Source organism: Cebidichthys violaceus, unplaced genomic scaffold, assembly GCF_023349555.1.
Source record: "Cebidichthys violaceus isolate CVI_PGR_0920_01 unplaced genomic scaffold, fCebVio1.0.p SCAF_12, whole genome shotgun sequence".
Taxonomy (NCBI): Eukaryota; Metazoa; Chordata; class Actinopteri; order Perciformes; family Stichaeidae; genus Cebidichthys; species Cebidichthys violaceus.
In genome coordinates, this window is record NW_027176285.1 from 16,965,578 (window position 1) to 16,977,998 (window position 12,421).

Consider the following 12,421-nt stretch of genomic DNA (forward strand, 5'->3'; position numbering starts at 1 on the left):
ACAAGTCCTGCACCCACATGGGCTGAAAGACTACTCAGCAAGAAGGAAGCCGTTACTCCTACAGAAACATAAAAAAGCCAGATTACAGTTTGCAAAAAGACACCAAGACAAAGACCTTAACTTCTGGAGACATGTCCTGTGGTCTGATGAAACTAAAGTGGAGCTGTTTGGCCATAATGACCACCGTTACATTTGGAGGAAAAGGGGGAAGCTTGTAGACCTGAAAACACCATCCCAACTGTGAAGCATGGAGGTGGCAGCATCATGTTGTGGGGCTGTTTTGCTGCAGCAGGAACTGGAGCTCTTCATAAAATAGATGGCATCGTGAAGAAAGAACATGACCTGGAAATATTAAGGCAACATCTCAGGACATCAGCCAGGAAGCTAAAACTTTGGCGCAAATGGGTCTTCCAAATGGACAATGACCCTCAGCATACTGCCAAAATAGTTCAAAAGTGGCTTGAGGACAACAAAGTCAATGTCTTGGAGCAGCCATCACAAAGCCCTGACCTGAATCCCATCGAAAATTTGTGGGCAGATCTGAAAAGGCGTGTGCGAGCGAGGCGGCCAACAAACCTGACTCAGTTACACCAGTTCTGTCAGGAGGAATGGGCCAGAATTCCAGCAGAGTACTGTGAGAAGCTTGTGGAAGGATACCCACAACGTTTGACCCAAGTCATGCAGTTCAAAGGCAATGCTACTAAATACTAAGGACATGTATGTAAACTTTTGACCTCAAAGAAAGTAATATAAAATTCTCCAAGAAATTCTCTTTCTCATTATTGTGACATTTAGCAAAAGTTAAATAATTTTGGTAATCCTAACGGACCTGAAACAGGAGAGGTTTAGTCTGATTTAACTTCAGACAGTGAGAAAAAAAGTGTTATGTGTCTTTTTGCACGGTGTATGTAAACTTCTGGTTTCAACTGTATATGTGTATATGTGTGTGTGTGTGTGTGTGTGTGTGTGTGTGTGTGTGTGTGTGTGTGTGTGTGTGTGTGTGTGTGTGTGTGTGTGTGCAGTAGGCAATGTACACACATAATACACAATAGTAGTAATAAAGACAGTATATAACAGAGATAGAAAAGAAGAATACCATTAAACATGTGTGGTATCTAAATATATCAGAACAAAAATAAACTACATGTAGTTTGACAAAATATTTTCATTGTTTAAGGTTTATTGACTGTACATTTCCCGGAGCTCTCAGCCACATGTTGAGGTTTTCATCATGGTGAGGTCGTGGAGATGTCGTCTGTGCCAAAATACAATACATGTTATCAAGTACATGTCGGTAAATATAACAAAAACACTTCCGGTATGGATTCAATCACACTAATCACGATGTGGAGATTAACCACCGAGGAGTGAGTCATCTCGTCTCCTCTCATCTTTGATCTGCAGACCGGAAGTGGAGCGGAGCAGTTGCTCTTCGACTTCCGGTTGAGTAGAGTATCTTTAAGTAGGTGAAAGGTGGAGAAGACGACAGACTGTCATTCTCTAAAGTGAACTCACCTTCAGTCCAACATCACAGAACCGACCATGCTGCAGAACACTGGGTGAGTGCACGCGAGGATGCTCGCGACATGTCCGTTGACCCAAAATACAGAACTTCATTTTAACCCGATTGTTCATCAGAAAACCCGTAAACACCTCGGTACTTAGTTGAGATTGAGCCACTTAAGCACCTTTAGTTTGTGATTTTACTAACGCCGAATTGTGAAGTGAGGGTTTCTGCTTCAGAAACACTTGTAGTTTGGTTCCGGTCCGGCTGCCTTTTGACCTTTGAGCAAGACGCGTTGAGAAATGAAGGTTTTGTCTACAGCTGTCATTATTTAACCGACGACAGGCCCACTTCAGACAGAACCAGTCAGAAAATAGATGTTAAGGGAAGTAAACACGTGATCTATCGGGACTGAACCCGAGCCGAACTGGGCTGTAGACTCACCCGCTTCAGAACCGTCACGGTAGTTCGGTGTTGGTCGGTCTGTTCTTTGAACTTTAAGCAACTCATTCTAAAAGTTACGTTTTCTTCTATGACGTCTGGTGACGTCAGCTTCAATGAGCGATCATGTTGTTGAATCTGTTCTCATTGAGTGTTCTGCTCCAAAATACAGATTATAACAATTATAACAATAATAATAATAATGCAAAGAAAAACAATTATTAACATTAGATAATGGTTTTAAGTTTGCAGTGATTAAAGTGGATAAAGCCTAACTTGAGAACCTTTAGACTCTAAAGAAGAAAGTATGATAAGTATAATCTTTTAATAATAGTAATAACTTTATTTATATAGCAGCTTTAAAAACAGAGTTTACAAAGTGCTTTAACAGACGAAGCAGCAACAACAAGACAATAATAACAACAGAAAGATCAGTGAGACAAATAAAAGAAATACATTTAAATTAAATAAAACAGAAAAGTGACATCACATGAAAGCCAGTCTATAAAAATGTGTTTTAAGAAGCTATTTAAAGGTCTCTCATGTTTTAATGTAGGAGTTGTAAATGTATTGAAGAGAAATACACAACACACAATACTCTGAACGAGTACAGTTGTGACGTCACAATTTTACTATTTCACAGATTTTAATATAAACATAAGTGTGAGCAGGGTCACTATTGATTAAGTTGTGTTGTGAAAAACAGTGTTTGTCTGGTCGATGACATTTGGGCTTCTTTTGTCAACATTTTGCATTTTAAAAAACAATTGTACCTCACAGTCATATCATGGTCTCCACCTCTAGTGTAGTCTTCTTCAATACAGCATGATGTTCATTTAGTACATTATGGAACATTTAGAGTCACACAGACCATAAAGAGGGGATGATTTAGGGGCGGGGCTACACGCTGATTCACTTTATTCTTTTTAAAGAAAATTAATTTCAAAATACACAATGAGATCTTTAACTGACAGATTTGAATTGTCTGTTTTTGAAAAAACAGTTTGAAATTTGGTTATATTTAAATTTTATTATTTTTTATTATTATTATTATTATTAATATTATTTATTATTTTATTAAATTATAAAATATTTAAAATAATACTTCCTCCATCTTAATTTAGTTTTGTCATATTACAAAACAGGTGATTTTTCTTACCTTTCTACCAAGCAGTAGACAAACATTTTATTATTTATCTGTATATCTGTCTCCCTAAATGTATATTTGTGCTTTCTCTTCATTATAAATATTTTATATATCTATATATATATATATATATATATTTATTATTATTAGTCAGCTGGAAAGAACAGAAAGACGACAGTTTGTCAACTTTGACTTTTGTTTAATGAATTACAGGTTTTTGTGTTAATGACCTCTAACCTCTGGGACACAAATATTTAAAGTTGTCGGAACACAAACAGCCGAACAAGAACTTTGACTAAACAAACCTGAGTGAGACGTGGTTAGCCTAGCTTAGCATAAAGTCTGGCAACGGGGGGGTTGAAACTGCTAACATGCCATTGAGAGTCCATGGAGCTAGTTTAGCTCTCAGCTGGAATTAGCTGTGTGTTAGCATGTTAGCTAAGTTGTTGTCTTTTTTTCTGTGTTTTTCAGGAAGTTAGCCGGCTGCACGCTCTTCATCACCGGAGCGAGTCGAGGGATCGGTAAAGCCATCGCTCTGAAGGCCGCCAGAGACGGAGCCAACATCGTCATCGCCGCCAAGACCGCCGAACCCCACCCCAAACTACCAGGAACCATCTACACCGCCGCGCAGGAGGGTGAGGAGTTAACAGGCTAACAAACAGGCTAACAAACAGGCTAACAAACAGGCTAACAAACAGGCTAGCAAACAGGCTAGCAAACAGGCTAGCAAACAGGCTAGCAAACAGGCTAGCAAACAGGCTAGCAAACAGGCTAGCAAACAGGCTAGCAAACAGGCTAGCAAACAGGCAGAGACATGTTGTTGGTTTTGTACATGAGATTTATAGATAATAATAAAGATATAAAATAACACTCGTCCTAAAACACCGATGATTTAAATTAAAAAGGGGAGGTGGATTTAAAGCAGGTGGGAAGTCCGCTGAAGGTGTACGTCGCTACACGGTTAGCGTGTCCATGCTGGTGGAGGGAAGGAGCAGCTGGGGGGGTCGGGGACACAAACAAACATCAGACATGAAGGTTCTCTGAGCTGGTTCTACCGGAGCATTGCTCTAGGAGTCGACCTTCTCACAGGTGGTCCAGACTCTGGTCTTTGGGGGTTCTGACCCTCCTCTCATTCACTATGTGGTCCTGAGCCGATCGTCATCGCCTGAAGGTTCAGACTCTTTATCTGATCGTCTCCCTCATCATGTTCCACAGTATGAATCATTAACAGGAAGCAGACGGTCACGATGCAGAAACACAACTTGTGTTTTTCTTTTCAATGAGTGATGTCATCATAACTGCTATTCTCACTAAAGACATGTTTTACTTCTACTTCTAGTCATGATGTTTCTGTAGAGGAGCAGGACTTTACTTTAGTGTGTGTGTGTGTGTGTGTGTGTGTGTGTGTGTGTGTGTGTGTGTGTGTGTGTGTGTGTGTGTGTGTGTGTGTGTCAGTGGAGGCAGCAGGAGGGAAAGCGTTGGCTTGTGTCGTCGACATCCGTGACGAGCAGCAGATCGGAGACGCTGTTCAGAAAGCTGTCGACAAGTTTGGAGGTAAACAACATTTTTTACAGTGTTGAATAAAACATTTGTTCAGATATTAAACGTTTAAGAACAGAGAATTACACTAAATGAGAATAAATGAAATGTTGAATAATAACGAACCAGTTCAGCGTTTATGTAATAATACTGACTGGAAGAAGTTCATAGTTTTAAACATTTTCTTAATTAAAAAAGTATTTTTTGTTTTGTCTTTACAACGGAGCTTTTGATGTGAGATTTTGAGAATGAAATTCTAGTGAAGTGAAGGTTTCTTTTAGGGTTTAGAGGTAATAAAAGGTCCAGTTGACTGTGAGTCGGTGGGTGGGAAGCTGGTGAGGGATCAGCTGATGACTGACAGCTGATGACATCATCATTATCATGCGTCTGATTGGTCAGGAATCGACATCCTGGTGAACAACGCCAGCGCCATCAGTCTGACAGGAACTCTGGAGACGCCCCTTAAGAAGGTGGACCTGATGCTGGGAATCAACCTGAGAGGAACTTACCTGACGTAGGACACACACACACACACACACACACACACACACACACACACACACACACACACACACACACACACACACACACACACACAACTGTACCATTGGTGATTCTTTAGTAGGTAACGTCAGCGTCACCTCGAGATGTCCCTGTAAACCATATAACCCAGACATCTGCCAGTTAGACTGTATAGAAACTGACTGAGGTGGACAAAGTACAGAATATCTTGTCTGATTTAGATTAGAGGTGACATGACATCACCATGACAACCCTAATCTGCATCACGTCGGGATGTCTCCGTAAACCACGTTCTGAAGAGGGACCAGAGTATTTTTAAGGTCCTGCAGAGACCAGGAGATCATTCAGTTAACGTACCGACATTAACGAGTTTATGTTACTGAGCTTCTGTAAATGAACTGTAGCAAGTTGATGTTAACTAGTTTATCACAGTTTAAGTGCTGCTAATGAGCTCCAGCTAACGAGCTCCAGCTAACGAGCTCAAGCTAACGAGTGTCTGTATGTTTCAGGTCTAAGCTGGTCATCCCTCACCTGCTGAAAAGTCGTAGTCCTCACATCCTGAACTTGTCGCCTCCGCTCAACCTCAACCCCGTCTGGTTCAAGAACCACACAGGTAACCACAGCAACCGACCAGCCAGGATCCCATCATGCACCTGTTCTGTTCCATTTATCCTGAACATGTTTTTCTTTTCTTTTCTTTCAGCTTACACAATGGCAAAGTACGGCATGTCCATGTGCGTCCTTGGAATGGCGGAAGAATTCAGAGGTCAAATTGCCGTCAACGCCCTCTGGCCTAAAACTGGTCAGTGGCTAAATGTTAGCATGCTAACAGTCTCCTCATAGACTGTCATTGAAAACTAGCATGCTAACAGACTCTTCATAGACTGTCATAGTAAACTAGCATGCTAACAGACTCCTCATAAACCCTCGCAATAAACTAGCATGCTAACAGTCTCCTCATAGACTGTCATAGTAAACTAGCATGCTAACAGACTCCTCATAAACCCTCGCAGTAAACTAGCATGCTAACAGCCTCTCCATGATGCTAACCCTGCTCTGACCCGTGTGTTGTTGCTGTAGCGATCCAGACAGCAGCGATGGATATGTTGGGAGGCGAGGGCATCAGTAAACAGTGTCGTACGTCCGACATCATGGCGGACGCCGCCTACGCCGTCCTGACCCGACCGAAGGACTACACGGGTCACTTCTTGATTGACGAGGACATCCTGAAGGAGCAGGGAGTCCAGGATTTCGATCAGTACGCCGTCCAGCCAGGTGACATCATGCTAACTGATGCCTACGCTAACCTAGCATGGGTAGTCGGTGCTTCCCACTCTCTGTCATGTGGTACTCATGGCGGTCTCTGATTGGTCAACAGGTCACCCACTGCTGCCGGACTTCTTCCTGGATGAAGCACCAGAGAACCTGGTCGGACAGATGGAGCAGCATGGTAAATACTGTAAATACTACTGCTACTACTACAGCTGGTAATACTGTTGTACTATTGAAATCAGTACACTACTGTTAGTATTGCAAATTATACTACTACAACATTACAACATGTACACTGGTATTTTTAAATACTGTTATCATACTAGTACAATACTAGTGTTATACTGTTAATATTAGTAATATTACAAATACTGTTACAGATACTGTTGAAAGTTTAAACAGAGATCTAAAAAATACAAAATAATCAAAACATTCAACATTATAAAATAAGTATATTATAATATACTGCAGTTTTTCATCCAAAAGTGTATATTTTTAGTTTACGTCGTCCAGTGAAATGACCTGTTTTTGTGTTCTGGTTGCTAGGGGCAACACCAGCCTTCAAACCACCATCATCATCATCAGCCAGGCCTTCCTCCTCCGGTGGACCCATAGAAGGCACGTTCAACGCCATCAGAGGAGTCATCAGCGAAGACGTGGTCAAGTTTACGCAGGGCATTTATCAGTTCGACCTATCAGGTTAGTCTGTTAGGAATGATAGGATTATGTCCATATAAGGAGATGTTGTGGGCGTGTCACTAATGTAAACATGTCCATATAAGGAGATGTTGTGGGTGTGTCACTAATATAAACATGTCCATATAAGGAGATGTTGTGGGCGTGCCACTAATGTAAACATGTCCATATAAGGAGATGTTGTGGGCGTGTCACTAATGTAAACATGTCCATATAAGGAGATGTTGTGGGCGTGTCACTAATGTAAACATGTCCATATAAGGAGATGTTGTGGGCGTGTCACTAATGTAAACATGTCCATATAAGGAGAACATGAGGGCGTGTGGTTTCTGGACCTGAAGAGCGGCTCCGGTAGCGCCGGTCAGGGCCAGTCGCCCGTCAAAGCCGACGTTGTCATGACGATGGACTCCGGCGACTTCAGCAAGATGTTTGCAGGTGAGCCGTCACCACGGTAACGCTGACAGGGATGACCTCATGTGGGCTCCTGCTGTAACAGCTGTTTGTTGTTGTTCTCAGGGAAGCTGAAGCCCACGCTGGCCTTCATGTCGGGGAAGCTGAGGATCAAAGGAGACATGACGCTCGCCCTGAAACTGGAGAAGCTCATGAGCCGCATGAACAAGGCCAAACTGTGAAGCCCCGCCCACAGGCCCTCTCAGGCTCCGCCCCCTGCTTGTAGCTGTACATGTTGCCTTAAGAAATAATAATGATGATGATGATGATGATGACACGTTATTAAATAATTGATGATAAACATCTGTGTGTTTTATGAAGTCCTAACATTCTGTACATGGCCTCTAGTGACCTTTACACACAACTAAAGAAAACAAAGAAAACATAATTCATATTTGTTGATGTTTCACAGCGAGACCAACACAAATGTTAGTGTTCTGTACGTTCCACCTAAATCAATAGAACAATAGATTAATGGATTAATAGATTAATGTATTAATAAATTAATGGATTAATAGATTAATGGATTAATGGATTCATGTATTAATGGATTAATATCCTCGTCTGTTGAGTTCATCAGTTGGTCTGAAGACGTTTGAGTGAATCTATCTTCATCTGGTTTGTTTTTCTTTCATGTGATCTTTGTATGAAAACGTTTTTTATTCTCATCTGTAGTTTCATGTAGTTTTCTACAGATCAAAGGCTTCAGTCTCACTTTAAACATTTAAATACAAACATAAACCGCTGCAGAATGATGTCATCAAATAATACAATAAAGTGTTATGAAGGAAAACTCCCCAACAGACATGAGTCTCCTCCTTCACCACCTCCTCTCTTCCTCCTTCACCTCCTCTCTTCCTCCTTCACCTCCTCCTCTCTTCCTCCTTCACCTCCTCTATTCCTCCACCTCCTCCTCTCTTCCTCCTTCACCTCCTCTTCATCCTCCTCTTCCTCCTTCACCTCCTCTTCCTCCTTTACCTCCTCTCTTCAACCTCCTCTCTTCCTCCTTCACCTCTTCCTCTTCCTGCTCCTCCTCTTCCTCCTTCACTTCCTCCTTTACCTCCTCTTCCTCCTTCACCTCCTCCTCTTCCTCCTTCACCTCTTCCTCCTTCACCTCCTCCTCTTCTTCCTTTACCTCCTTCTCTTCCTCCTTCACCTCCTCTTCCTCCTTCACCTCCTCCTCTTCCTCCTGCACCTCCTCCTCTTCCTCCTGCACCACCTCCTCTTCCTCCTTCACCTCCTCTCTTCAACCTCCTCTCTTCCTCCTTCACCTCCTCCTCTCTTCCTCCTTCACCTCCTCTATTCCTCCACCTCCTCCTCTCTTCCTCCTTCACCTCCTCTTCATCCTCCTCTTCCTCCTTCACCTCCTCTTCCTCCTTTACCTCCTCTCTTCAACCTCCTCTCTTCTTCCTTCACCTCTTCCTCTTCCTGCTCCTCCTCTTCCTCCTTCACTTCCTCCTTTACCTCCTCCTCTTCCTCCTTCACCTCCTCCTCTTCCTCCTTCACCTCTTCCTCCTTCACCTCCTCCTCTTCTTCCTTTACCTCCTTCTCTTCCTCCTTCACCTCCTCTTCCTCCTTCACCTCCTCCTCTTCTTCCTTTACCTCCTTCTCTTCCTTCTTCACCTCCTCTTCCTCCTTCACCTCCTCCTCTTCTTCCTTTACCTCCTTCTCTTCCTCCTTCACCTCCTCTTCCTCCTTCACCTCCTCCTCTTCCTCCTGCACCTCCTCCTCTTCCTCCTTCACCTCTTCCTCTTTTCCTCCTTCACCACCTCCTCTCTTTAACCTGCTCCTCTTTTCCTCCACCTCCTCCTCTTTCCCCACCAGCTCCTCCTCCTCCTACTTAAACCTGCTCCTCCCTTTTTTCCACTAGTCTCTCCTCCACTAACTGCTCCTCCTTCACCTCTTCCTCTTCCTCCTTCACTTCCTCCTTTACCTCCTCCTCTTCCTCCTTCACCTCTCTCCTCCACTAACTGCTCCTCCTTCACCTCCACCTGCTCCTCAGGAACCAGGAGAAGCTGGTGCATGCTGGGACCTCCTCCAGGAGGAGGCTGACCTGATGCATGCTGGGACCTCCTCCAGGAGGAGCAGGTTATGTCTTCGTTAGTGATTCATCAGGACTGTGAGTATGACTACATGTTCATCGTGACAGACGATGTTTGAGTTACACAGAATCTCTTTGTCGCCCTCTAGTGGTCCGTTTTCCCGTCTGTAGCTTATAAAGGACCTGAGCACAGCTGAGGCAGGATGAGTTCACACTACAGCATGTGGTCAACAGGTTCTAGCTGCCCATTGACACCTCCGTGCACCTCCTTCTTCTCCTCTCACCTGAGCCTCGTCACACTAACACATCTGTTTCTGTTCCTAACCTAAACGTTCTCTGGTTACCTGCCCCCCCCCCCCCCCCCCCCCCCCCCCCCCACACACTTCCTCTCATCCTCTCATGAAGCAACGCAGCAGCGCCTCATGTGGTCTAGTTACCATTCAGCTCGGTCACAAGCATGAGTCACATATATGGTTCTGTTGGTGAGTGAGGCCCACAAGCTCAGTCACAGTAGAACAGTACCAGAACAGGGAACATTCTCCATCACACTCCCCCATTTTGATCATAAATATGGATCAATCATAAGTATATACAATACACTAGTGTGGAACATCTGCATAAGACTAGATAGTTATAGGTTAATGTTCAGCCAGCGTCTTTAGATGACTGGGATCGTTGTGGTCCAATCAGCTGATGCTAAAGTTGTAGTGCTCCTATACACTGACACTTATGGTAAATAAATTCATTCTGCCCTGATCAAACTGACTAGAGACTATAAATACTGTAAATATAAAGTGTGTAAAGTGTATGGAGGTGTCAGCTAGCGACAGACATAACAAAGTTAGCAGAAGGATATTAATGTGACTCAAATTAAAGTGTTCACAACAAAATACATATATGGTAATACATTTAAATAGATTATATTCTCAGAAAGTATAAAGCATGTTACCTGCCCCCTATAGATCAAAAGGAAAATACCGCTACATTTCAGAAGGAAACGTCTTCAGTCTTTGATTTTTGGGTTGATGGACAGAATGAAAAAAAGACTTTCTGACAATAAGGTGTATTTATTTGAGGACATCTCTGACTTCATACAGACACAAAGTCACTTTACTGTAAACATATCGAGGTACTTCCAAGTGAAAATTCCAAATATCTTCCTGTAATCCAAATCATTGTTTTACCATATATGTATTTTGTATACACTTTGTGAATACCCTCATGTTTAAAAGCAGAAGTGGTCACACGCGTATCCTTCCACTAGCTTAGCTGTCGGCTCTATAAACTGGACTTTTTATTTACAGTATTGTTATATCAAACGTTTAGTATACAGACTTCTTTACGATCTCTGGTCAGCTTGATCCGGGCAGACTGAATGTGTTTACCATAAGTGTCAGTATATAGGAGCACTACAACTTTATCATCAGCTGATTAGACCACGGTTATGATCACAGTCATCTAAATGAATGCTGGCATTGAACTCTGTTCAACTTTATAAGTAATATAAGGAAACAACCTTCTAGTTATCTCGGGATAACTGAATAATATTAACTTGATCTCTGTGATAACGGCATTAAAAACAGAATTACTAGCATTACTAGCATTACTAGCATTACTAGCATAGCAGTTCTTGGTTTACGTAGAGACCAAAACCAGAACTAGTCTGATCCTTGAATGTATTTAAAGTAGCAATACTGCAATATAAAATACTAAGTGTAGGAGCCATTATGGGTCTGGATATTATATCTGTATATGTTGGGAACCTACCTCAGGTTGACCACGAGTGGATCAGTGTGGATCAGTGTGGATCAGTGTGGGTCAGTGTGGATCAGTGTGGATCAGTGTGTGACGGGAGATCACTCTCTTTTTACCTCATGCAAGACGCTGAACACAGACACTAAGTTTAAACGGTTCTGCATACCTGCTTTTCGTGGCCACTCCGAAAACGTCCGTCCTCCACGACCCGTCCAGCCTTCTACGAGTCGAGTTGAAGTCCCATGGTGGTCCCATGGTCCCATGGTGGTCTCATGGTGGTCCCATCCATGGTGGTCCCATGGTGGTCCCATGGTGGTCCCATGGTGGTCCCATCCATGGTGGTCCCATGGTGGTCCCATGGTGGTCCCATGGTGGTTCCATGGTGGTCCCATGGTGGTCCCATGGTGGTCCCATCCATGGTGGTCCCATGGTGGTCCCATGGTGGTCCCATGGTGGTCCCATGGTGGTCTCCCATTTCTGTTCGGGTCTCAACTCTCTTGGACAAAGGAAGGCCACATGTCTCCTACTGCTGCGTCTTCAGTCAGCAGAGCAGTGGCAAAAAATCAGCTGGTTTGAGTTCAAATCAAATCAAAAGATATTTAATAACTACAGAAGCAAAACAGTTACAAACCAAATACACTATTAATAACAAAACAGACATTACTTTCATGACAGTGAGGCTCCGTCTGGGCCACGACACAGACTCTATGTCAGGAGGAGGTCTGAAGATGACCCAGGATTCAGTCCTCTTGTTCCTCCAAAGTCTCTGAAAAGTTCTCACCTCACAACCATCGATCAGCTCAATGATTGGCTGAAATCCGATAAGCTCCCCCCCCTGGCCTGTGACCCATTGTTCTGGACGGACTCCTCACTCATCCATCACGTATCCTTCCCCCGCTGCTGGCACATTCCTCACCCCCCCCACAGACACTCAATATATATATAATCAGTGAAAACTCATCATAACTTAATAAACACATTATTCATAATCACACTTCATGTTTACTTCTCCTGATCTTCACCTCCTATAACAAGGTAACAAGATCCATAGAGT

At 43.1% G+C, this 12,421-nt stretch overlaps 1 protein-coding gene across 1 annotated transcript; it reads left to right on the forward strand.

The window, feature by feature from the left end:
- Positions 1 to 1,444: 1,444 nt before the first annotated feature.
- Positions 1,445 to 8,376, forward strand: hsdl2 (hydroxysteroid dehydrogenase like 2). The gene is made up of 11 exons (XM_068706838.1): positions 1,445 to 1,559; positions 3,564 to 3,727; positions 4,548 to 4,646; positions 5,031 to 5,145; positions 5,663 to 5,766; positions 5,857 to 5,955; positions 6,234 to 6,428; positions 6,532 to 6,603; positions 6,972 to 7,124; positions 7,428 to 7,556; positions 7,638 to 8,376. Exons 1-11 carry the CDS (start codon positions 1,543 to 1,545, stop codon positions 7,751 to 7,753), a joined length of 1,263 nt encoding a protein of 420 aa, XP_068562939.1. The 5' UTR covers positions 1,445 to 1,542; the 3' UTR covers positions 7,754 to 8,376.
- Positions 8,377 to 12,421: the final 4,045 nt, after the last annotated feature.